Source organism: Oncorhynchus gorbuscha, linkage group LG13 (assembly GCF_021184085.1).
Source record: "Oncorhynchus gorbuscha isolate QuinsamMale2020 ecotype Even-year linkage group LG13, OgorEven_v1.0, whole genome shotgun sequence".
NCBI lineage: Eukaryota > Metazoa > Chordata > Actinopteri > Salmoniformes > Salmonidae > Oncorhynchus > Oncorhynchus gorbuscha.
The window spans coordinates 32,928,484-32,951,642 of record NC_060185.1 but is presented as its reverse complement, the minus strand read 5'-3'; the positions used below and the strand labels follow the sequence as shown (position 1 = coordinate 32,951,642).

At 43.4% G+C, this 23,159-nt stretch overlaps 1 protein-coding gene across 2 annotated transcripts in view; it reads left to right on the top strand.

Annotated features, from left to right (window-relative positions):
• Positions 1–2,937: 2,937 nt before the first annotated feature.
• Positions 2,938–23,159, top strand: part of LOC123992732 (membrane-associated phosphatidylinositol transfer protein 3-like) — a 149,776-nt gene continuing 129,554 nt past the window's right edge. For both annotated transcript variants that reach the window (XM_046294195.1, XM_046294194.1), the window contains exon 1: positions 2,938–3,252. In XM_046294195.1, coding sequence (XP_046150151.1) covers positions 3,228–3,252 — 25 coding nt within the window. In that variant the 5' untranslated portion in view covers positions 2,938–3,227. The remainder of the gene's footprint in view (positions 3,253–23,159) is intronic.

Genomic DNA, 23,159 nt, shown 5'->3' with positions numbered 1-23,159 from the left:
TGGCTTCTTTTCAGCTAGAACCCACTGGCCCTCACTCTGGAGGAGCCCCATGTCTCTTATGACAGGCTGGTACATACATGGAAGTGCTGAGACCAGGTGCTTTCTCAGGTATCTGGATACGTGGATATACACTGAGTGTACATAACATTAGGAATAGCTTTCTAATATTGAATTGCACCCCTTTTGCCCTCAGAACAGCCTCATTTTGTTGGAGCATATACTGTACAAAGTGGTGAAAGTGTTCCACAGGGATGCTGGCCCATGTTGACTCCATTGCGTCCCACAATTGTGCCAAGTTGGCTGGATGTCCTTTGGGTGGTGGACCACTCTTGAACTGTTGAGCGGGGAAAACCCAGCAGCATTGCAGTTCTTGACATACCTAAACTGGTGTGCCTGGCACCTACTACCATACCCTGTTCAAAGGTGTTAAATATTTTGTCTTGCACATTAAGCATCTGAATGGCACACTTACACAATCCATTTCTCAGTTGTCTAGAGGCTTAGCAAACCTTCTTTAACCTGTCTCCTGCCCTTCATCTACACTGAATGAAGTGGCATTAACAGGTTCATCAATAAGGGATCATAGCTTTCATTCACCTGGTTAGTCTATGTCATGGAAAGGTGTTCCTAATGTTTTGTACACTCAGTGTACACTACATGACCAAATGTATGTGGACACCTGCTCGCCGAACATCTCATTCCAAAATCATAGCCATTAATATGGAGTTGGTCCCCCCCTTTGCTGCTATAACAGCCTACACTCTTCTGAGAATTCTTTCCACGAGATGTTGGGACATTGCTGCAGGGACTTGCTTCCACTCAGCCACAAGTGCTGAGTTTTTTTATGATTGGGGGGTGGGACAGCTCAAAGTAGAGCCTGTTGTAGACTTGGCACACTGCCTTGGCATAGGATGAGATTGCTTCTAAAGAAAAAAGTTATTCTGCCAAAATTGAATTACCTTTTTTTTCTTGTGAGTGAGGCCATTGGGTGTAATCAATGCTATCTCTCGCTGTCTTTCTGGCCCTGCTGGCTGTTTTCTTTTACTCTCCTGCTAGAATCGCAATACAGTGTCTTGAGCCAGAAGTATTTTGTCATTGGTCATCCTGACTGGTTGAAATATCCTGGGCCCTCATAGGGTTGGGTAATACAGCGTGTCTGTGGCCAGGCCAGTACTCAGATTGGAGGGAGATGGCTCAGCTTCAGGCATTTGGGTCCATCGATAGTCATTAAATGGCACCAGGGTGCAGAGCTGCAGATAGAGTGATGCTGGTGCTGCTCTGATCCCAGGCTATGACCTGTTCTGTGGTCATGTGCTAGCTAGAGGATAGAATGAGGGTATAACTATATATCTGCACTGCTGTGCACAACAACAGACAATCACTGCTCTCCCATGTTTCCCACTGCGCTTGGTAGATGGTTCTGTTTGTGAATCTACAATGAGTTTTTCAGGTTGTATTCAGTTGGGAATCTACAATGATTTTTTTAGGTTGTATTCAGGTTGGGAATCTACAATTATATTTTCAGGTTGGGAATCTACTTTGAGTTTTTGTGTTATAGTACAATATCTTTTTTTTCTGTTGAAAGGGTTGGGAACATGGGTGTCCTTTGGTAATACGATTTCTATACATGTAGGGGTGAATATGATACTATGTTTATCTGAATGGGCTCTTCACATATAGACAGCAGGTTTCAGCATATTCAAAGTGGTCTACTCTAAATGAATAGATTTGGTTTGATAGATATAATAATTTAGATCACTGTCATATCTATCAAATAATGAGATATATTCATTTAGATCACTGTCATGTCTCATTATTTGATAGATATGACAGTGATCTAAATTAATATAGCGTATTGTTTGATAGACGTGAGAGTTCTTTGACAATGTCAGAGCAGGGAAATCTATAAAACATCATGGATTAGGCACTGAATGTCGGAAGCAAGCCAGCCAGCCTTACTGTGCTGTGTTTCTACAGTTTACATACAATAGGATACATCCCTAACGGCAATGCATCCATTAACTTATCTGATTATCCATGTGTCTAATAACAGTTTGACAGAATCCAAATTGGCACCCTTTGCCCTTATAGTGCACTACTTTTGACCAGACTAGGGCAAAATTGCACTATGGTGCACTTTGAGGGAATCGGGTGCCATTTGGGACTTAACCTACATCCCTCATCATGCCTGCATCTGATCCATGTGGCTAATAACAGTTTCTCTTAAATGCAAGTCCACTCCGCACAAAGCCTAAGATGTGAGCCGTCTGTGGACCATGAGGAATGTGCTGTGATGCTATGCTGTTGAACTCTGGTTCCAGTATGTTTTATAGCTGGGTCTCTGACCTAACACTGTGGAGGAGCCAAGGCTGCAGGAAATAAAGCTAGCGTGATGACAAGGTGAGAGTCAGTCCGTGCCCTTTAGGCCCCCATCTGTGGCTTGGAGACAGTCATTATCATCATCATGTCTTTAAGGTCAATAAAGAGTCTTTGTCAAGCTATTTGTCATGTCTGCTGCGTGCAGCATACTTATGGTTCAACATACTGAAACATTAACCTCAGTCTGTTGTTTATAGGCTTATAGGTTATCTTATCTTTATTATTTTACTTTATTATTTTACTCAATCATAACAGTTGTAACTACCTAATTGAATAGGCAGGAGTGCGATTTTGTAGATGTGTCGTTTTCCAAGTGGGCTATATTTATTTCTAGACCTCACGTCAACTAGACCTCACGTCCATGGTTAGAAGTGCATCCCATGCAAATCAGTTTGCACCAATGTGTCACTGTCGACTAATTTATTTTATTGGAATCCCAACTGCAGGAGGCAGAGACAATTTATACAACGGACGCCCTTGGGTGGCACACCAGCGAGCCACTGGAGGCAGTCAAACACTGGTCCTTGAAACAGTTCTACTGATGTGACGGTAGTGGAGGGGAGGGCAGTAGCAAAGTCTGCACAGATACAAAAAACTGAAAGTGTGTTCAGTACAAGAGGTAGATCCACTGGATGTGGGTCTTGTCACCAATGAGCCAGAGGATCTCAGCTGCAGAATTCAAGCCGAGAGAAAAAGCGCATCCTCACTGCCTCAGGGCTACCTATCTTCTGCCTGGCTGGCGTCAAGGTGCGGAGATAAGGGAGGGAGCGCCCACTCGGTTAAAACTATCTGACAAAATTACACCCCGGTGACTCCGCACCAACCTTGGTAGAGACGTAGAGGTTGGGATGGCGAAGGAAACGAGAGGGAAAGGTAAGGTGCTCGGTTCAATATTTTTTTATATAGCCTACCATGTCTCCTCCGGTGTCAAATCTTATGAGGTTATCAGGTCGCATAAGTCAACGTCTCAACCTAAATCATGTAAAACGATGCATGCGCGCAATAGCCTGCTGGCTCTTCTTGACAATCTGTTGGAATGCGGGATGTTAACGTTCAGTAGTCTATCAGAATAAAAAAGCAACCCGTGTCCTCTGAGATGTTTGTCAAACGGTGTGACGTGTTTTGTCGATGTTGTCTGAGTACGTTCATTATAAATGATTTTGACACATGTAAGGTGTGATACGGTCATCCTGACCATTAACGACGGGAAAAAGCGCGCGCCAAACTTAGATTTGGACCTCGTTAATCACATATATTGAGCATATTACATTGTTTGGGTAAACCCTTTTCAGTTCCTGAGAGACTCAAACGCTGATCAATCTTTGTTGACAAGCATGCATTCAAGGAAAATTACATTGTTAGTGGATAGGCTATTATTAGTAGGCTATTAGTTGGACTATTGTTGTCCACACAAATATTTAACAGTATGAATTCGTGTATTTTAAAAGTAAAACTGGACTTTCCAGAATTAAAACAGGACGCACGAGTTGATACGCAGGTCGACGTTTATTGTCATGAGTCTTGTCCTGGAGGCAGAACTGAGCGAGTTCTTCTAAGATAAGCCAGCTGCAAAGTCAAAATTGGCTATATTGTAAAAATGTATGAAAACAAAAAATTGCATTTTGGGCTTATTTTAAGGTTAGGCGTTAGGGTTGGCATTGTGGTTAGGGTTATGTTTAAAATTAGATTCTATGACTTTATGGTTGTGCCAGCTAGTGACCACTGCAGAGCTGCCTGCAGAACAAGATTAATTATGAAAAACGCTAACATGCAGGTGATACAGTTAAATTAATGTTGTAATGAAGGTGTTATAAGTGTTTTAACTGCATTTCCATTATACCTGGTTGATATCCAGTTGATCACCATGGGGTTCAATACCTTACTGATAGGGGCAGACTGGGACTAGAAATCAACCCTGGCATCGACCCTGCCAGATGGCCAGTCCACCCCTGCTTACTAAAACACCAATGCATAACATTGATACAATTTGAATGAATACAGTGTATCAAGGCCACTACATTGCATTCCCCAGGGAGATGTGTTCTGTTGGTTATGGAAATGGATAGTCTATTCTTCATGATTCAGGGAATTTAATGAAATATGAAAAGTTCAGTGTAGACTACATTTGATTCACCTTCTAAATCCCCTTCCATTGCACCTTGATAAGTCTTATGGTAGGTGAGGAAGAAGGTGACAAAGTGCAGTGGAAGGTGATTGAGATGGTGGAATCCTAAGTGAATGTTTCTGTTGAATGAATGTGTTTGAGGTATAGGTAAAAAACACAACGTATCTTGAAAACATGACTGTGTGTGAAATACTTGGGCCCATCTTTGGTCTAATGAATTTAATTAGATAACGATCGCATGACAGATTGTGTGCTGTCCAGTGCGATAGTGAATTCCTCAACAACAACACATGAAGCAATGGGCTTTGGACAGCATGGGTTGTGTGTCACAAAAGACACCCAATTCCCTAAATAGTGCACTACGTTTGACCAGGGCCACTGGGGATCTGGTCAAAAGTAGCACACTATGTAAGGAATATAGGGTGCCATTTGGGATGTAGACCCTGCCTGATTTTGTCCAACTTTCCTGAAAGTAGAGTGATAAAAGATTGATGAGCAACTGGTGAGTTTTCTTTAGAGTGACCCAGTCAGACCCATCCTAGTTGTGTATTCATCATAACTCTTCCTCTGACGGCGTTAGCTATGCTTTTTGAATTGATTTAATATTTCATGACTGTTCCATTATATATTTAACCTTGACTCGACTCTGGAGACGTGACGTAAATTGGTAATATTCGTGAGCTGAATGATAATAAAATACCCATTGTAGGCCTTTATTATCCAGTTTCAGTAAGTCAAGCAGTATTCAAAGTATACATGACTCTTGGTGGTGCCCAATGTCTCTTTTCGCAGTGCCCAACAATGATTTTGTTATAGGGGTGCAATGATTTGTTATGGAGGTAATTAAAACCATGATGTTAAGGTCACATAAGTCATTTGTCTTATACAGTCACTGTTGGTTGGCTGATGATTGGACCGTAATCTCAGGAACTGAACACCAGAGACAGAATTAGATTGCATACAATAAGGCCAAGTTATGGTCTTACTACTTAGTCTCATTCACCCAGTCGGCTCTCTCTCGCAGTTGAGTCTGAGGATGAGGTTACTTTTACCAGGCTTTCCAATAATGTCATTTAGGTAGAACTGAAATTAGTTTTATAATGAAAACAATACAATTTTAAGAATCTCCCTCACCACCTGCCTTACAGAAGGGAGGCTAATGTCCTACCTGGCAGGTACAATAAGTACACAACAGCTATGAGATGTGATCCTATAAATACCAACAACAACAAAACATGTAGGGAGACTACCCAATGCACTTGAATAAAACATTTTGCTAGAGTAACATGCGCTTATGCCACTGGCTGCTGACTGAAACATAGTGTGTGCGTCCCAAATGACTCTCTATTCCCTTTATAGTGCACTACCTTTGACCAGGGCTCTGACCAAAATAATAGGGTGCCATTTGGGACACACAGTGGCAGTATGTTTTGAACCAGCCCAGGTGTTAGTAGAGGGAGCTCAGCTCTGTATAGTAGAATCCTATCCAGATCACATACCAGCCATGTCGCAATTGCATCTGCTAATTTACTGATTCACCGCAATCAGCAGTTGATTCAGTGAGTAAAGAGAGATGCAACAGAAGGGAGAGAGACAGATAGAGAGACAGACATAGAGAGACAGACAGAGAGAGAGAGACAGACAGAGAGAGACAGATAGAGAGACAGACAGAGAGACAGATAGAGAGACAGACATAGAGAGACAGACATAGAGAGACAGACAGAGAGAGAGAGACAGACAGAGAGAGAGTGACAGACATAGAGAGACAGACAGAGAGAGAGAGACAGACAGAGAGAGACAGACAGAGAGAGAGAGAGACAGATAGAGAGACAGACAGAGAGACAGACAGACAGAGAGAGAGACAGATAGAGAGACATATAGAGAGACAGACAGAGAGACAGATAGAGAGAGAGAGAGAGACAGATACAGAGACAGAGAGAGAGAGAGACAGACATAGAGAGAGAGACAGACATAGAGAGAGAGAGAGACAGACAGACAGACAGACAGACAGACAGACAGACAGACAGACAGACAGACAGACAGACAGAGGAGAGAGAGAGAGAGAGAGACAGATAGAGAGACAGATAGAGAGACAGACATAGAGAGAGAGACAGATAGAGAGACAGACAGAGAGAGAGAGACAGATAGAGAGACAGACATAGAGAGAGAGACAGATAGAGAGACAGACAGAGAGAGAGAGACAGAGAGACAGATAGAGAGACATACAGAGAGAGAGAGACAGATAGAGAGACAGACATAGAGAGAGACAGACATATATATATATATAGAGAGAGAGACAGATAGAGAAACAGACATAGAGAGAGAGAGACAGATAGAGAGACAGACATAGAGAGAGAGACAGATAGAGAGACATAGAGAGACAGACAGAGAGACAGATAGAGAGAGACAGACAGAGAGACAGACAGAGAGAGAGAGACAGATACAGAGACAGACAGAGAGAGAGAGAGACAGACATAGAGAGAGAGACAGAGAGACAGACAGACAGACAGAGAGAGAGAGAGGAGAGAGAGAGAGAGAGAGAGAGAGAGAGAGACAGAGAGAGAGACAGATAGAGAGACAGAGACAGAGAGAGAGAGACAGATAGAGAGACAGACATAGAGAGAGACAGAGAGACAGAGAGAGAGAGAGAGAGAGAGACATAGAGAGACAGATAGAGAGACATACAGAGAGAGAGACAGATAGAGAGACAGACATAGAGAGAGACAGACAGAGAGAGAGAGACAGATAGAGAGACAGACATAGAGAGAGAGAGACATAGAGAGACAGACAGAGAGAGAGAGAGAGAGACAGACATAGAGAGAGAGAGACAGATAGAGAGACATACAGAGAGAGAGAGAGACAGATAGAGAGACAGACATAGAGAGAGACAGACATATATATATAGAGAGAGAGAGACAGATAGAGAGAGAGACAGACATAGAGAGAGAGAGACAGATAGAGATACAGACATAGAGAGAGAGACATATATATATAGACAGATAGAGAGACAGACATAGAGAGAGACAGACAGATAGAGACAGACATAGAGAGAGAGAGACAGATAGAGAGACAGACAGAGAGAGAGAGAGACAGATAGAGAGACAGACATAGAGAGAGAGACAGATAGAGAGACAGACAGAGAGAGAGAGAGACAGATAGAGAGACAGACAGAGAGAGAGAGACAGACATAGAGAGAGAGAGAGAGAGAGAGACAGACATAGAGGGAGAGAGACAGATAGAGATACATACATAGAGAGAGAGACAGATAGATAGATTATTTCAAGAGCTCATAACCGACTGGGCAAACACTTATTGATTAGACATTGTTTCCATGTCATTTTAACAACAAAAAATATATGTGATGTTGTTGCATCAACGTGGAAAACTGATTGAATTTGCAATAAGCCATCAACATAATGGATTTTTTTTTCCACACAACTTTGAACCTAAATCCAAAGACATGGTGAAATGTTCTGTTGATTTTTGCGTTGAATTGACATTAGTTGACAACACAACCAAAATTAAATCAAAACTAGACGTTGAAATGACGTTTGTGCCCAGTGGGAAACTTGTTCTTAGAAGGTTAATAGAGTCTTCTGTACATTGTAGCAGGAAGCTTTTCACTCTGTCACCAGTTGTGCAGATTATTCATGATATGCTGTAATATGATTGAGAGGAAAGCATTGCTCCCCAGTTTATAAGCGACAATAGATTTCCTTGAAACTAACAGACTAATTGAATTGTAAGTAGCTGTAACTGCAGTCCTTTCTTCAGTTTGTCATAATAGTCACAATATGATGTGAGTGATTATCCCTCGCTGAGCTAATGGCAAATCTATGGCCACAGCCATCATTCCAGCAATGCTCGCCGTTCTGCTCATGAAGATCATTTGAACCCTGCAATGCTTGAACACACTGGTATAAGATTGATGGCAAACTGCAATATGTAAGGGTTACTGTTCCTACCTCCATATCTCCATGATCTATTTTCTTTCAATACTGTTGCACCTTTGACTGTAGTGTGTAATCTCTGTGTCATTGCGGTTTGTAGATCGGACATTTCTCCTCCTTTTACTTTACCTACAGTAAAACAACTTGGCCTAGATATAGACTTTATTCTAATCTTTCTTATATTCACACACGTTCTTCTTATCTGCTTCATCATTACTTGAGATCTGTTCTGAGTGGATCTGTAGCTTTATTTAGTTTGTCTCTAAGGATTCTGCCACATACCCTTTTCCTCTTTTCTCTATAGAAAGTCTCATTACCAAAAAGCAGCTGGGGATCAGTATTTTATTTTTGATAAGAGGAGATGGGAACATCCGTTTTGATTTTAGCAGAGGCTCTGCCAAACATGCCATATCATATGTACTTGGAACATGATGAATCAGTATTTCTGTTTCAGCTTCTCCTAAAAACATTATCTCCTCATTGATGTGAAGAACATCAGGGGTTTAGGGGTTACATGTGGTCTTTCACTCTTCAGTTTCCACTTGATCAAAACCTTAGGTTGGAGACAGAAGTAGACTTCAGGCATGTACAGTGTTCTTTTAGTTGTTTTTTGGCTCTGTACTCCAGCATTTTGGATTTGAAATGAAGATGCATAAATATCAAACCCCCAAGCATTTTTGGGGGGGTATGATATTTGTCCGTCTGTAACTTTCTCACTCATCATTATCCACGATTCATTCAGGACTATCTGTAATTATAGTAGCAGCCAAATGAATGTAGTAGTGTTTAGAAACATATTCTATTCTTATTTACGATAAAAGTGACTCCAAAATGTCACAACATATAATTGACCATTAATTTTGTTTAGGCACAGAATAATCTCAAACACAACCAAAACAAACAGCAAATGCATCCAACATGCATCCTGCGCCGACATCCAACATGCATCCTGCGCCGACATCCAACATGCATCCTGCGCCGACATCCAACATGCATCCTGCACCGACATCCAACATGCATCCTGCGCCGACATCCAACATGCATCCTGCGCCGACATCCAACATGCATCCTGCGCCGACATCCAACATGCATCCTGCGCCGACATCCAACATGCATCCTTTGCCGACATCCAACATGCATCCTGCGCCGACATCCAACATGCATCCTGCGCCGACATCCAACATGCATCCTGCGCCGTGTTATTTTTTACATTGGTACCCCAGGTAATCTTAGCTTTCATTACATACAGTCGGGAAGAACTACTGAATATAGGAGCAACGTCAACTCACCATCAGTACGACCAGGAATATGACTTTCCCGAAGCGGATCCTGTGTTCTGCCTTCCACCCAGGACAACGGAATGGATCGCAGCCTAGATGGCATCATGAGGCAGGAAAACTATGTGGATATATTGAAGCAACATCTCAAGACATCAGTCAGGTTAAAGCTTGGTTGCAAATGGGTCTTCCAAATGGACAACGACCCCAAGCAAAATTCCAAAGTTGTGGCAAAATGGCTTAAGGACAACAAACTCAAGGTATTGGAGTGGCCATCACAAAGCCCTGAGCTCAAACTTATAGAAAATGTATGGGTAGAACTGAAAAAGCAGGGAATTTTTACTAGGATTAAATGTCAGGAATTGTGAAAACTGAGTGTAAATGTATTTGGCTAAGGTGTGTGTAAACCTCCGACTTCAACTCTATATAACTTTCAAAATACATAAATACAGCCATTATGATGCATTTTGCTGTATTTCTGTATTTTGAAAGTCATATATCTTCAAAACATGATTGCAACATTTTGTAAGACAATATCAACAATGGGCAAATGAAACTAATACCCAAAGATAGTTTTTCAAATCAAATCAGATGTTATTTGTCACATGTGCCCAATACAACAGGTGTAGACCTCACAGTGAATGCTTACTCACAAGCCCTTATCCAACAATGCAGTTTAAGAAAAATACCTAAATAAAAGTAATAAATAAAAGTAAGAAATAATAAAATAGCAGTAGTAACATAACAATAGCGAGGCTATAAATAGGGGGTACCGATACAGAGTCAATGTGGGAGGGCACCGGTTAGTCGAGGTAATATGTGCATGTAGGTAGAGTTATTAAAGTGACTGCATAGATAATAACAGAGAGTAGCAGCAGCGTAAAAAAATAGCCATTTGATTCGATGTTCAGGAGTCTTATGGCTTGGGGGTAGAAGCTGTTTTGAAGCCTCTTGGATCTAGACTTGGTGCTTCGGTACCGCTTGCCATGTTAGTTTGTTGGTGATGTGGACGCCAAGGAACTTGAAGCTCTCAACCTGCTCCACTACTACTCCGTCGATGAGAATGGAGGCGTGCTTGGTCCTCTTTTCCACTCGGTCCTCTTCTCCACAATCATCTCCTTTGTCTTGATCATGTTGAGGGAGAGGTTGTTGTGCTTGCACCACAGGGTCAGGTCTCTGACCTCCTCCCTATAGGCTGTCTTGTTGTTGTCTGTGATCGTGCCTACCACTGTTGTGTCATCATCAAACTTAATACTGGTGTTGGAGTCATGCCTGGTCGTGCAGTCATGAGTGAACAGGGAGTACAGAAGGGGACTGAGCGCGCACCCCTGAGGGCCCCCCGTGTTGAGGATCAGCGAGGCGGATGTGTTGTTACCTACCCTTACCATGTGGGGGCTGCCCGTCAGGAAATCCAGGATCCAGTTGCAGAGGGAGGTGTTCAGTCCCAGGGTCCTTAGCTTAGTGATGGGCTTTAAGGGCATTATGGTGTTGAACGCTGAGCTGTAGTCTATGAATAGCATTCTCACAAAGGTGTTCCTTTTGTCCAGGTGGGAAAAGGCAGTGTGGAGTGCAGTAGAGATGGCATCATCTGTGGATCTGTTGAGGTGGTATGCAAATTGGAGTGGGTCTAGGGTTTTTGAGATGATGGTGTTGATGTGAGCCATGACCAGCCTATCAAAGAACTTCATGGCTACAGATGTGAGTGCTACGGGTCTGTAGTCATTTAGGCAGGTTACCTTAGTGTTTTTGGACATAGGCACTATGGTGGTCTGCTTGAAACATGTTGGTATTACAGACTCAGACAGGGAGAGGTTGAAAATTTCAGTGAAGACACTTGCCAGTTGGTCAGCGCATGCTCGCAGTACACTCTCTTGTAATCCGTCTGGCCCTGCGGCCTTATGAATGTTGACCTGTTTAAAGGTCTTACACACATCAGCTGCGGAGAGTGTGATCACACAGTCGTCCAGAACAGCTGATGCTCTCATGCATGTTTCAGTGTTACTTGCCTTGAAGCGAACATAGAAGTAATTTAGCTCGTCTGGTAGGCTTGTGTCACTGGGCAGCTCTCGCCTGTGCTTCCCTTTGTAGTCTGTAATAGTTTTCAAGCCCTGCCACATCCGACGGGTGTCGGAGCCGGTGTAGTACGATTCGATCTTAGTCCTGTATTGATGCTTTGCTTGTTTGATGGTTCGTTGGAGGGCTATAGCGGGATTTCTTATACATTTCTGGGTTATAGTCCTGCTCCTTGAAAGCAGCAGCTCTACCCTTTTGCTCAGTGTGGATGTTGCCTGTAATCCATGGCTTCTGGTTGGGGTATGCACGTACAGTCGCTGTGGGGACGACGTCACCGATGCACTTATTGATGAAGCCAGTGACTGATGTGGTGTACTCCTCAATGCCATCGGAAGAATTCCGGAACATATTCCAGTCTGTGTTAGCAAAACAGTCCTGCAGCGTAGCATCTGCTTCATCTGACCACTTTTTTATTCACCGAGTCACTGGTGCTTCCTGCTTTAGTTTTTGCTTGTAAGCAGGAATCAGGAGGATAGAATTTTGGTCAGATTTGCCAAATGGAGGGCGAGGGAGAGCTTTGTACCGATCTCTTTGTGTGCTCTGCATGCATTTTGGGTGGAATTTTCTTTGATAGGCGAAATGTATTGTGTTTCAAAAGTGATATTGTAAATTGATCTGGTCACTGTTGAATTGTTTACATTTTCATTTGATTATAATGTCTGGATCTCAAAGGCTTTTGTCAGTCTGCAGACAAATAAGCACAGAGACAACAGACAGTCCTTGTCATCTGTGATTCCTGTTTGTAACACTACTCAGAAAAACCAATTCACTATTAAAGTGAACGTTAAAGAGGAGAGATGGTGATTATTACAGATACAGTATGAGGGTTGAGCAGACAAGCAGCCTTGTCCTCAGAAGTCATTTGAAAAAGTATGCAGTGCAATCAATAACCCAGACAAACACATTCCCTAGACAACATTGTTTTCTGCATTAATGGCTTCGGCTGGCATTGTACCTGTAATGGTCTGAGTTCTGTTCCTTCATTTATTTTCAAGCATACTAAACATAATGAACTCTGCTTATTGATAAGATCCAAATTGACTGCTGCAGAATAATACTCAAGACCAATGATTGCGGTTTAATAAATGTATGTAGATAGTCTTTGTAATTCTTCTCTGGCAGCTTTGCTGTGTGATGGGCTGTGTTACGTTCCCCAGTTTATGTGTTGTAGTTTGTGTATTTGCATGTGTTTATTTCAGGAAAATAGCTTCCTGAAGTCCCTCAAGCAGCTGATTGGTCGACTCCATGGCTAATTGGAGAGCTGACCCCGCCCCCTCGTCAAGACAGCTGTCTCCAATTACCCATTCCATCTGAAGATATATAGATGCCAGTGTTCTGTTCAGGAGAGAGAATTTTGTAGGAAAGAGATTTTGCTGGGAGTTCATTGCTGGGAGTTCATTGCTGGGAGTTCATTGCTGGGAGTTCATTGCTGGGAGTTCATTGCTGGGAGTTCATTGCTGGGAGTTCATTGCTGGGAGTTGGTATGTTTTGTGAGTGCTTAGGAGGGAGTGCTTAGGCAAGAGGCCCGCGGGCATACATATACCCGTAGCATATTCGCTGTCTAGGCACACAAGGTAAGACCTGGGTGGACCACCCCCTGTATTTTGGTTAGGGCACCAGGTGGTGCTAAATTAGGTAAGTAGTGGGTAGGCAGGTAAGATAGAGGGGGGGGGGCTTTGAGATTTACTTTCTTTGCTTTGGTTCCGTCCAGCCCCTTTTCCCCATATTACCGTGTAAAGGAATAAAGTCCTTGTAAACGGTACCACATTCTGTCTGTTGTCATCCTTACTCGCACCTACAGTCCATATCTTTTTCACTTCACGGAGAGTTTAGTTGTAGCAGGGTGTCGCGTTCCCTCTTCATAGAGGCGTGCGTAACATAATGGGGGCTCATCTGGGATTTTTCCATTAAACCCACCGGACCCTGCTGCTCTGAGCTCTCTGTGGTTAGTGATTGAGGTGTGATGGTAGGTTGTGAGTTTGGATGACTTGTTTAGTTAGTGTGTTCAGGAGACTGCATTGTATAAGATTGCTGCCTGATTGTTTGGTGAGGTTTCGTAAAGTAGACCTTATAGCTATAGCTGACCATTATGGATTTGTTGTCCCTGAGAAAGCCCTAAAGGCTGAGCTTTTGGTGCTCGTCAGGGAGGGTTTAGTGAGAGAACGGATTCTCTCATTGCAAGGAGAGGAGACGGGTAGACCATCTGATGCCAAGTCAGAGGACAGGGCGGAGGAAGGGGTTCCTCGTACCCCTTTTACATTGCCCCGATTCGATCCTTTATCTTCTGCTTTGGGTTGTTCAGATGGGACTGCTAGGCTGAAGGTGAGGCTGGCTCGGTTAGAAATGGAGCAAAAAGATAAAGAGAGACAGATGCATTTTGAACTTGAAATTAGGAAAATAGAAGCTGACAAGGAGGTGAGGATCTGACAACTGGAGCTAGATGCTGGCTCTAGTGCGACTCCACAAGCTGCTCATCATCACGCCCACTTCGATGTGAGTAAAAACATAGCTTTAGTCCCTCCATTCCGAGAGTCGGAAGTTGATTCTTATTTCTCTGCGTTTGAGCATGTGGACGCTGCGCTGCATTGGCCACTCGAGGTTTGGCCACTCCTGTTACAATGTAAATTGTCTGGGAAAGCCCAGGAAGTAGTAGCTGCTCTCTCCCTGGAAGACTGTTTACACTACAATACAGTTATAAACTACAGTGTTGCGGGCTTATGAGTTGGTGCCTGAAGCTTATAGGCAGCGCTTCAGGAACCACAAAAAAACATCTCACCGTACATTTGTTGAATTTGCTAGGGACAAAGAGTCTCTGTTTAGTCACTGGTGTTCAGCCAGCAAAGCTAACACCTTTGCTGATATTCGGGAGTTGATGCTGTTTAAAAACAACCTCCCAGATAGAATTGTAGTTCATTTAAATGAACAGAAAGTGGCGACATTGGCCCAAGCAGCAGTGTTGGCAGATGAGTACGCTTTGACACACAAGACTGTCTTTGATGCACCACGTTTTGAAGGCCGGACGATTACGTCATCAGTTCCTCGTTCAGGTCGCTTTACCTCTGACAACCCTAAGCCTTTTCATGAAATCCGTGAATGTTTTTACTGTCACCAAAAGGGTCACGTGATTGGTGTCACCGTCCCCAAAAATGAAAAGTTTGGGTTTAGTCAAGTCTTTGGCTCGTCCATTGGATCGTGTTATTGATTCAGCATTTGAGAAACCGGATCCTGTCTATGCTCCGTTTATCTCTGCCGGTTGTGTTTCCTTAACAGGAGAACAAGCTGATCAAATGCCTATCCAAATCCTACGAGACACCGGGGCGGTGCAGTTAGTAATCGTTACTGATGCTTTACCCTGGTCTCCTGAAACCTATTGTGGCTCGCATGTCATATTACAGGGGATAGAGACAAAAACCGTACCTGTACCATTACACTGGGTCCACTTAGTGTCAGACTTGGTATCAGGACGTTTCCGTGTTGGTGTAGTGTCTACACTGCCAGTATCAGGAGTCAAATTGCTACTAGGGAATGATATTGCTGGTGGTAATGTCACTCCTGTGTTAGAGGTAGTAGACAACCCAGAAATCAGAACTACAGATGAGAAATTGGTTCAAGCATTTCCACATGTTTTTCCTGCTTGTGCCCTCGTTAAAACACAATCTCGCAAGCTAGGAGATGTGGTGGATTTGGATAGTTCCATTTTTGAGAACATTCAGGTAGAAGACAATGCACAGAGTATGCCTTCTGCAATGCCGACCGTTTTTACCCCCGTAAAAACTAAGGCAGGGGAAAACGAAATTGCGCCCCAATTACATGACATTCTTTTGTCTGTCACCCCAGAGAAGGTGATTGAATGTCAAAAAGAAGACACCAGTCTTCGCAAGTGTTCTGCTTCGGTAATTTCCATTGAGGAAGCTAAAACTAGAGAGACCGCCTACTTTATGGAAGCAGGAGTTTTGATGTGTAAATGGGCATCTCATGACACCATTAATGACTGGAGTGAAGTGTGTCAAGTGGTTGTTCCTACACCGTTCCGACAGAAGGTGCTGTCACTCGCCCATGACCAAGCGTGGTCTGGACACTTTGGTATCACAAAGACTTATAACCGAGTCCTTCGTCATTTCTTCTGGCCAGGTTTGAAGTCTGACGTGGTCCAATTTTGTAAAACATGTCACATATGTCAACTCACTGGGAAAGTGAATCAAACAGTTCCACGAGCGCCACTCTGCCCGATTCCTGTGGTGGGGGAACCGTTTGAAAGAGTGATAATTGACTGTGTAGGTCCATTGCCGAAAACCAGGTCAGGTAACCAGTTCCTACTAACAATAATGTGCAGTGCTACTTGATACCCAGAGGCTATTCCTCTCCGTACTATAACGGCTAAGACTGTGGTGAAGGCACTAGTGAAGTTCTTCTCTACGTTTGGACTCCCTAAAGTAATCCAAACTGATCAGGGATCCAACTTCATGTCTAAACTGTTTTCAAAGGTGTTAAAGACATTGTGTATTTCCCATCAGGTCTCCAGTCCGTATCATCCCACAACAGAACGCTGGCATCAGACACTGAAGGCAATGCTACGCAAGTATTGTATGGATACCAGTACTGATTGGGAGGGGGGGTGCCCTTTGTCCTATTTGCTATAAGGGAAACGGTACAAGTCCTTAGGGTTCAGCCCTGCTGACCTTGTGTTTGGACACACCCCACGGGGTCCGCTGAAAGTTTTGAAGGAGCATGTCTTATCTCCTACACCCAGTAGCGCCCCTAAAAAAACGTTTTGGATTATGTCAGTAAGATGCAGGAGAGACTGCACGCCGCATGTGCGTTAGCCCAAAAGTCTCTCTCCTCGTCTCAAAAACGGCATGAAGTTGCATTATGACAAAAATGCTGTTGGCCGTTCATTTGCACCAGGGGATCAAGTTTTAGTTTTGTTGCCAATCCCTGGCTCATCTCTGTCAGCACGTTTTTCTGGACCATATCTGGTGGAAAAGAAACTCAATGACACCAATTATGTGATAAAGACACCAGATCGAAGGCGTTCTTCCCGTGTGTGTCATGTTAACATGCTGAAAACATATTATGTGCGTAATTCTCCCGACAGCTCCTCAAGTAAGCCGGTCCAGCCCGCCGTCTCCAGTGTGGCTGCGGTGGTGCTGAAGCCTGGCTGGGACCTAGATGAGGATAAGGAGGACGGGTTGGAGTTACGCCATACGTTACAGCAAGGTGAACGCCTATGTAATTCAGAGATGCTGAAGAAGTTACCCTCTCAAATGGAACATTTGGATAATGATCAAACTAAGGATCTTATCCTATTGATAAACAGTTTTCTCAGTGTGTTTCAGGACATTCCAAGTTGTACATCCATCTTGGAACATGACGTGGATGTGGGGAACGCTGTTCCTATACGTCAGCATCCGTACCGGGTTAATGCTAAGAAAAGGGAATTAATGAAAAGTGAGGTAGCTTATTTATTACAGAATGACATGGCAAAACCCAGTAACAGCTCCTGGAGTTCCCCATGTATTCTTGTTCCTAAGCCTGACAGTACGTCCCGCTTATGTACGGACTATCGTCGCGTAAATGCAGTTACAAAGTCTGATTCTTTTCCTCTACCTCGCTTAGATGACTGTATTGATAGAATTGGCTCTGCTGCTTATGTTAGTAAGTTAGATTTGTTAAAAGGTTATTGGCAGGTGCCTCTAACCTCTCGAGCTTCTGACATATCGGCTTTTGTTACGCCAGAACTTTGTACAATACACTGTGATGCCCTTTGGCATGTGTAATGCACCTGCTACTTTTCAGAGGCTAGTTAACATTGTGCTTGCAGATGTGCCAAATTGTACTGCTTACCTTGACGATGTGGTGATTCATTCGTCTACTTGGTCTGATCATCTCTCCACTTTGAAAAGTGTGTTTCAGCGGTTGGAGAATGCTTCTTTAACCCTCAATTTGGCCAAGTGTGAGTTTGGGAAGGCTACAGTGACTTACTTAGGGAAACAAGTGGGACGAGGTCAAGTGCGCCCAGTAACTGGCAAAGTGGAAGCAATTGTTGCTTTTCCTGCTCCCACTACAGATTCCTGGGGATGGTAGGGTACTATCGTACATTCTGTAAGAATTTCTCAATGGTAGTAGCTCCCCTTTCATCTCTGCTTAGTCCCAAGGTACCATTCAAGTGGTCCAAGGACTGTAACTACGCTTTTGAGTCCGCTAAAGCGCTACTTTGTAGTGCTCCAGTGCTTGCCGCCCCCAACTTTGACAAACCTTTTAAGTTGGAGGTAGATGCTAGTATAGTGGGGGTGGGTGCGGTTCTCTTACAGGAAGATGAAGACTGAGTGGATCGGCCCATCAGTTTCTTCTCCCGTAAATTCAACTCGTGTCAGTCAAGGTACTCTACAATCGAACAAGAGACGCTGGCCTTTTTGCTTGCCTTACAGTTCTTTGAGGTATATGTGGGCTCCAGTGCCTTGCCTGTAGTGGTCTTCACGGACCATAATCCATTGGTGTTCTTGAAACAAATGTACAACCAGAACCGCCGCCTTATGCGGTGGGCTCTGATTGTACAAAGATATAATGTACAGATAGCTGATGTGAAGGGCTCGGCGAATGTGGTTGCTGACGCTCTATCACGGGTTTACTAACTGGGGATGCATTGGCTTTTGTTATTGCAAAACTAGGTTTGCAATTTTTGTGGTGGGTGTGTTACGTTCCCCAGTTTATGTGTTGTAGTTTGTGTATTTGCATGTGTTTATTTCAGGAAAATGGCTTCCTGAAATCCCTCAAGCAGCTGATTGGTCGACTCCATGGCTAATTGGAGAGCTGACCCCGCCCCCTCGTCAAGACAGCTGTCTCCAATTACCCATTCCATCTGAAGATATATAAATGCCAGTGTTCTGTTCAGGAGAGAGAATTTTGTAGGAAATAGATTTTGCTGGGAGTTCATTGCTGAGAGTTGGTATGTTTTGTGAGTTTGTTGCTCAGATAGAGCTTATTTGATGTCCTTTGTTTGTTTCTTAGTTTGTTTGTGAAATTGTTTAATATTATGTTTCATTTGTTCCCAGGGGGAAGGGGAAGGCACCTAGGGAGTGCTTAGGCAAGAGGCCCGCGGGCATACATATACCCGTAGCATATTCACTGTCTAGGCACACTAGGTAAGACCTGGGCGGACCACCCCCTGTATTTTGGTTAGGGCACCAGGTGGTGCTAAATTAGGAAAGTAGTGGGTAGGCAGGTAAGATAGGAGAGGGGGGGGCTTTGAGATTTACTTTCTTTGCTTTGGTTCCGTCCAGCCCCTTTTCCCCATATTACCGTGTAAAGGAATAAAGTCCTTGTAAACGGTACCACATTCTGTCTGTTGTCATCCTTACTCGCACCTACAGTCCATACCTTTTTCACTTCACGGAGAGTTTAGTTGTAGCAGGGTGTCGCATTCCCTCTTCATAGAGGCGTGCGTAACAGGCTGCATGATATTAGTGAGATCCCTCTGTTTTCAGTTTCTGAAACAGCTGCCACCTGACTGGCTGATAGGTGACAAACAAGGAAGAAAATGCAGACTCGTTATTCTTTATTTTAAGTTTGGACTACATTTGAAACTAGGACTCAAGGAAAGTAAATGACCATTAAAACCATTGCTTATGCTTATGCTTATGACCATCAACATTAGGCAAGCTTTGGGTGTTGTCGGCTATGGCCGACGCACCTCTTGCAGCTGATCAATTGATGTTATAAGAATCTTTGTATTGTAATTATCTTCATTCCTGGAGCTGGAATCATGTCCTCATTTAGTATAGATTATTTATTTATGTGCAGTTGCTGTACCATGTAACTTGAATTAGTCTCAAATTGGCCAACTCCAATCGGGTTTTTCAGTTTCTGCCCAAATGATTGTGTCCTTCCTAATTTGCACAATGATTGGGATTCAGCACAGAACTAAAAATAGCCCTGTATAAAAGGAGGCAGTGACAGACAGCAGATACTAACTCTTTCTCTCTTTCTTTCTTTCTCTCTTTCTTTTCTCTCTCTTTTCTCAATTTCAGGGCTCTATTGTCATGGGAGACATATGTTTACATTGCCTAAGCAAGTGAAATAGAAACAATACAAAAATAACAGTAAATATTACACTAACAAAAGGTCCAAAAGAATAAAGACATTTCAAATGTCATATTATGTCTACGTATATACAGTGTTTTAATGATGTGCAAATAGTTAAAGTACGGAAAATAAAAACGGAAAATAAAAATATATAAATATGGGTTGTGTTTACAATGGTGTTTGTTCTTCACTGGTTACCCTTTTCTTGTTCGAATTCTTTGTGAGTCTGTGTAATCTGAGGGAAATATGTCAACAAATATGGTCATACATTTGGCAGGAGGTTAGGAAGTGCAGCTCAGTTTTCACCTCATAGCCTGTCTCCTCTTGAGAGCCAGGTCTGCCTTTGGCGACCTTTCTCAACAGCAAGGCTATGCTCACTGAGTCAAAGATTTCCTTAATTTTGGGTCAGTCACAGTGGTCAGGTACTCTGCCACTGTGGACTCTTTGTTTAGGGCCGAATAGCATTCCAGTTGGCTCAGTTTTATTGTAAATTCTAATTATCTTTTTGTTTTCTCATGATTTGGTTGGGTCTAATTGTGTTGCTGTCCTGGACCAGGACCAGCTTGCTTAGGGGGCTCTTCTCCAGGTTAATTTCTCTGTAGGTGATGGCTTTGTTATCCAAGGTTTGAAAATCGCTTCCTTTTAGGTGGTTGTAGGATTTAACCTCTCTTTTATGGATTTTGATAAGTAGCGGGTGTTGGCCTTATTCTGCCCTGCTTGCATTATTTGGTGTTTTACGTTGCTCACAGAGGATATTTTTGCAGAATTCTACATGGAGAATTTCAATTTGGTGTTTGTCCCATTTTGTGAATTCTTGCTTGGTGAGCGGACCCCAGATCTCACAACCATAAAGGGCAATGGGTTCTATAACTGATTCAAGTATTTTTAGCCAGATCCTAATTGGTATGTCAAATTTTATGTTCCTTTTGATGGCATAGATGCCTTGTCTCTCAGCTTGTTCACAGCTTTGTGGAAATTACCTGTAGCGCTGATGTTTAGGCCGAGGTATGTATCGTTTTTTGTGTGCTCTAGGGCACCGGTGTCTAGGTGGAATTTGTATTCGTGGTCCTGGCAACTGGACCTTTTTTGGAACACCATTATTTTTGTCTTACTGAGATTTACTGTCTGACAGAATCTGTGCAGAAGATCTAGGTGCTGCTGTAGGCCTTTCTCGCTCTTCCTCATTCCTCAGAGGGAGAGCTCAGTTAGTTTCACAACCCCTCATGTTTGCTAATTTAGTCACTACATTCATTTTTGCCAGATAAATTATAGATATGCCTGGCTAACTCTCTACTGACAAATTGCAATGCCAAACACATTTCAGTTTAAGTGTTACCTTTTTGACAAGTTTTCACAATGATTGTTTCCATGTATTATTTATATTTCTTTTGCAACCTCATGTAAGCCCTCAAATAGCCCTATTGTCCATGGAATATTCAAGCCATGAAGACATGTCATTTTCCAATAACTGACGAGTATCATCTAATGTTACAATCTTATGTGCCATAAGTGAAATCTTAGGTTTGGCCTCTATTTGGCAGTGCTGCCAAACTCAGGCTTGTGATAATGCATTCAGCCCCTGACCTCAGTTATTTATTCAAGCATGCAAAGTAGTGTTAATTAGTATTTAATGGCCGTTTGTCATGAGGGTGCACTGGGTTGGCGAGTGCTGCCTATTTACCTAACCGGGAGCCAGAAGCTGGCTAGCTAGCTGGCTGGCTGGCTGGCGGCTCGGAGAGAGGGAGAGGTAGGGAGAGATTTTAGAGGAAGGGTTTTTATCACTCCCATATTAGTCTCTCTTAAATATCTTCAAAATGACTTCAATATTGACCAAAGATTCTGGTGCTTACTTATAAGGGAATATGTTTATAGTGATTTATGATGGCTGTTTGATTACTTCATCACCTACTTAAACTTAATAATGACACGCTTTTGGCTATTTCTTTTGTTTAAAAACTACTCGAGCAATTTCTCCTCCCTGTCATTCTTGATGTGCGTCCTCAGAGCAAAAAAGTGAAACATCTTAGGTTATCCATCCATGTTGGATTTCTGGTCCATAAACCGGGATCCTTGTTGAACACCACACCAATCACACAAACAACAAATAATACTGACCTTTGTCCCAAATGACCCAGTGTGTTTTCCCAAATGACCCTGCCCTGCATCCCAAATGACCCTGCCCGCATCCCAAATGACCCTGCCCTGCATCCCAAACGACCCTCGTCTGCATCCCAAATGACCCTGCCCTGCATCCCAAATGACCCTGCCCTGCATCCCAAATGACACTGCCCTGCATCCCAAATGACCCTGCTCTGCATCCCAAATGACCCTGCTCTGCATCCCAAATGACCCTGCTCTGCATCCCAAATGACCCTGCTCTGCATCCCAAATTACTCTGCCCTGCATCCCAAATGACACATTCTATGTCCCAAATGACCCTGCCTTGCATCCCAAATGACCCTGCCTTGCATCCCAAATGACCCTGCTCTGCATCCCAAATGACCCTGCTCTGCATCCCAAATGACCCTGCCCTGCAGACAGGACAATACCAAACAAAATTAACAACAGTCAGTCAACTGTCACTATCGTCTGAATGAGTGGACCAAGATGCAGCGTGGTATGGTTCCATCCTCTTTATTTTGAAGTGAAACTCCATCTGCTCCCATGGAAGGCGATCCTTTCCAGCCAGAATCTCCTCCCACGCCCAGGATACCTTACCGTCCAAGATATCCTCCCATGTCCAGGATGTCTGCTCCTCCTGGCCACGCTGCTTGGTCCGTTTGTGGTTGGATCGTCTGTCACGATCGTCTGAATGAGTGGACCAAGATGCAGCGTGGTATGGTTCCATCCTCTTTATTATGAAGTGAAACTCAAAGAAAACAATAATGATCCACAATCAGAGACAACGATAAACAGCTGCCTCTGATTGGGAACCATACCAGGCCAACATAGAAATATAATCACCTAGATGACCCACCCCAGTCACACCTCGACCTAGAGAATAAAAAGCTCTCTATGGTCAGGGCGTGACAGTCACGTAGACATTCGAGAGAGCCTGTCAGCAACAAGCTCCAATGAAAATAACGTCTCAGGGTCCTTCTCATTACATTTTGGCAACAACTGTAAGTTTCCAACAATATCAAATGAGTCCAGGGCATGACCGAGAGATGAGCGGCCCCCAAGTAAATCTGGGTCACCTTCCCAGAGCAAACTCTCCCCTTAGAGCTTTCCTTCCCTAACCAACTCTAGCCGCTCTTGTTGCAGCTTGATTTT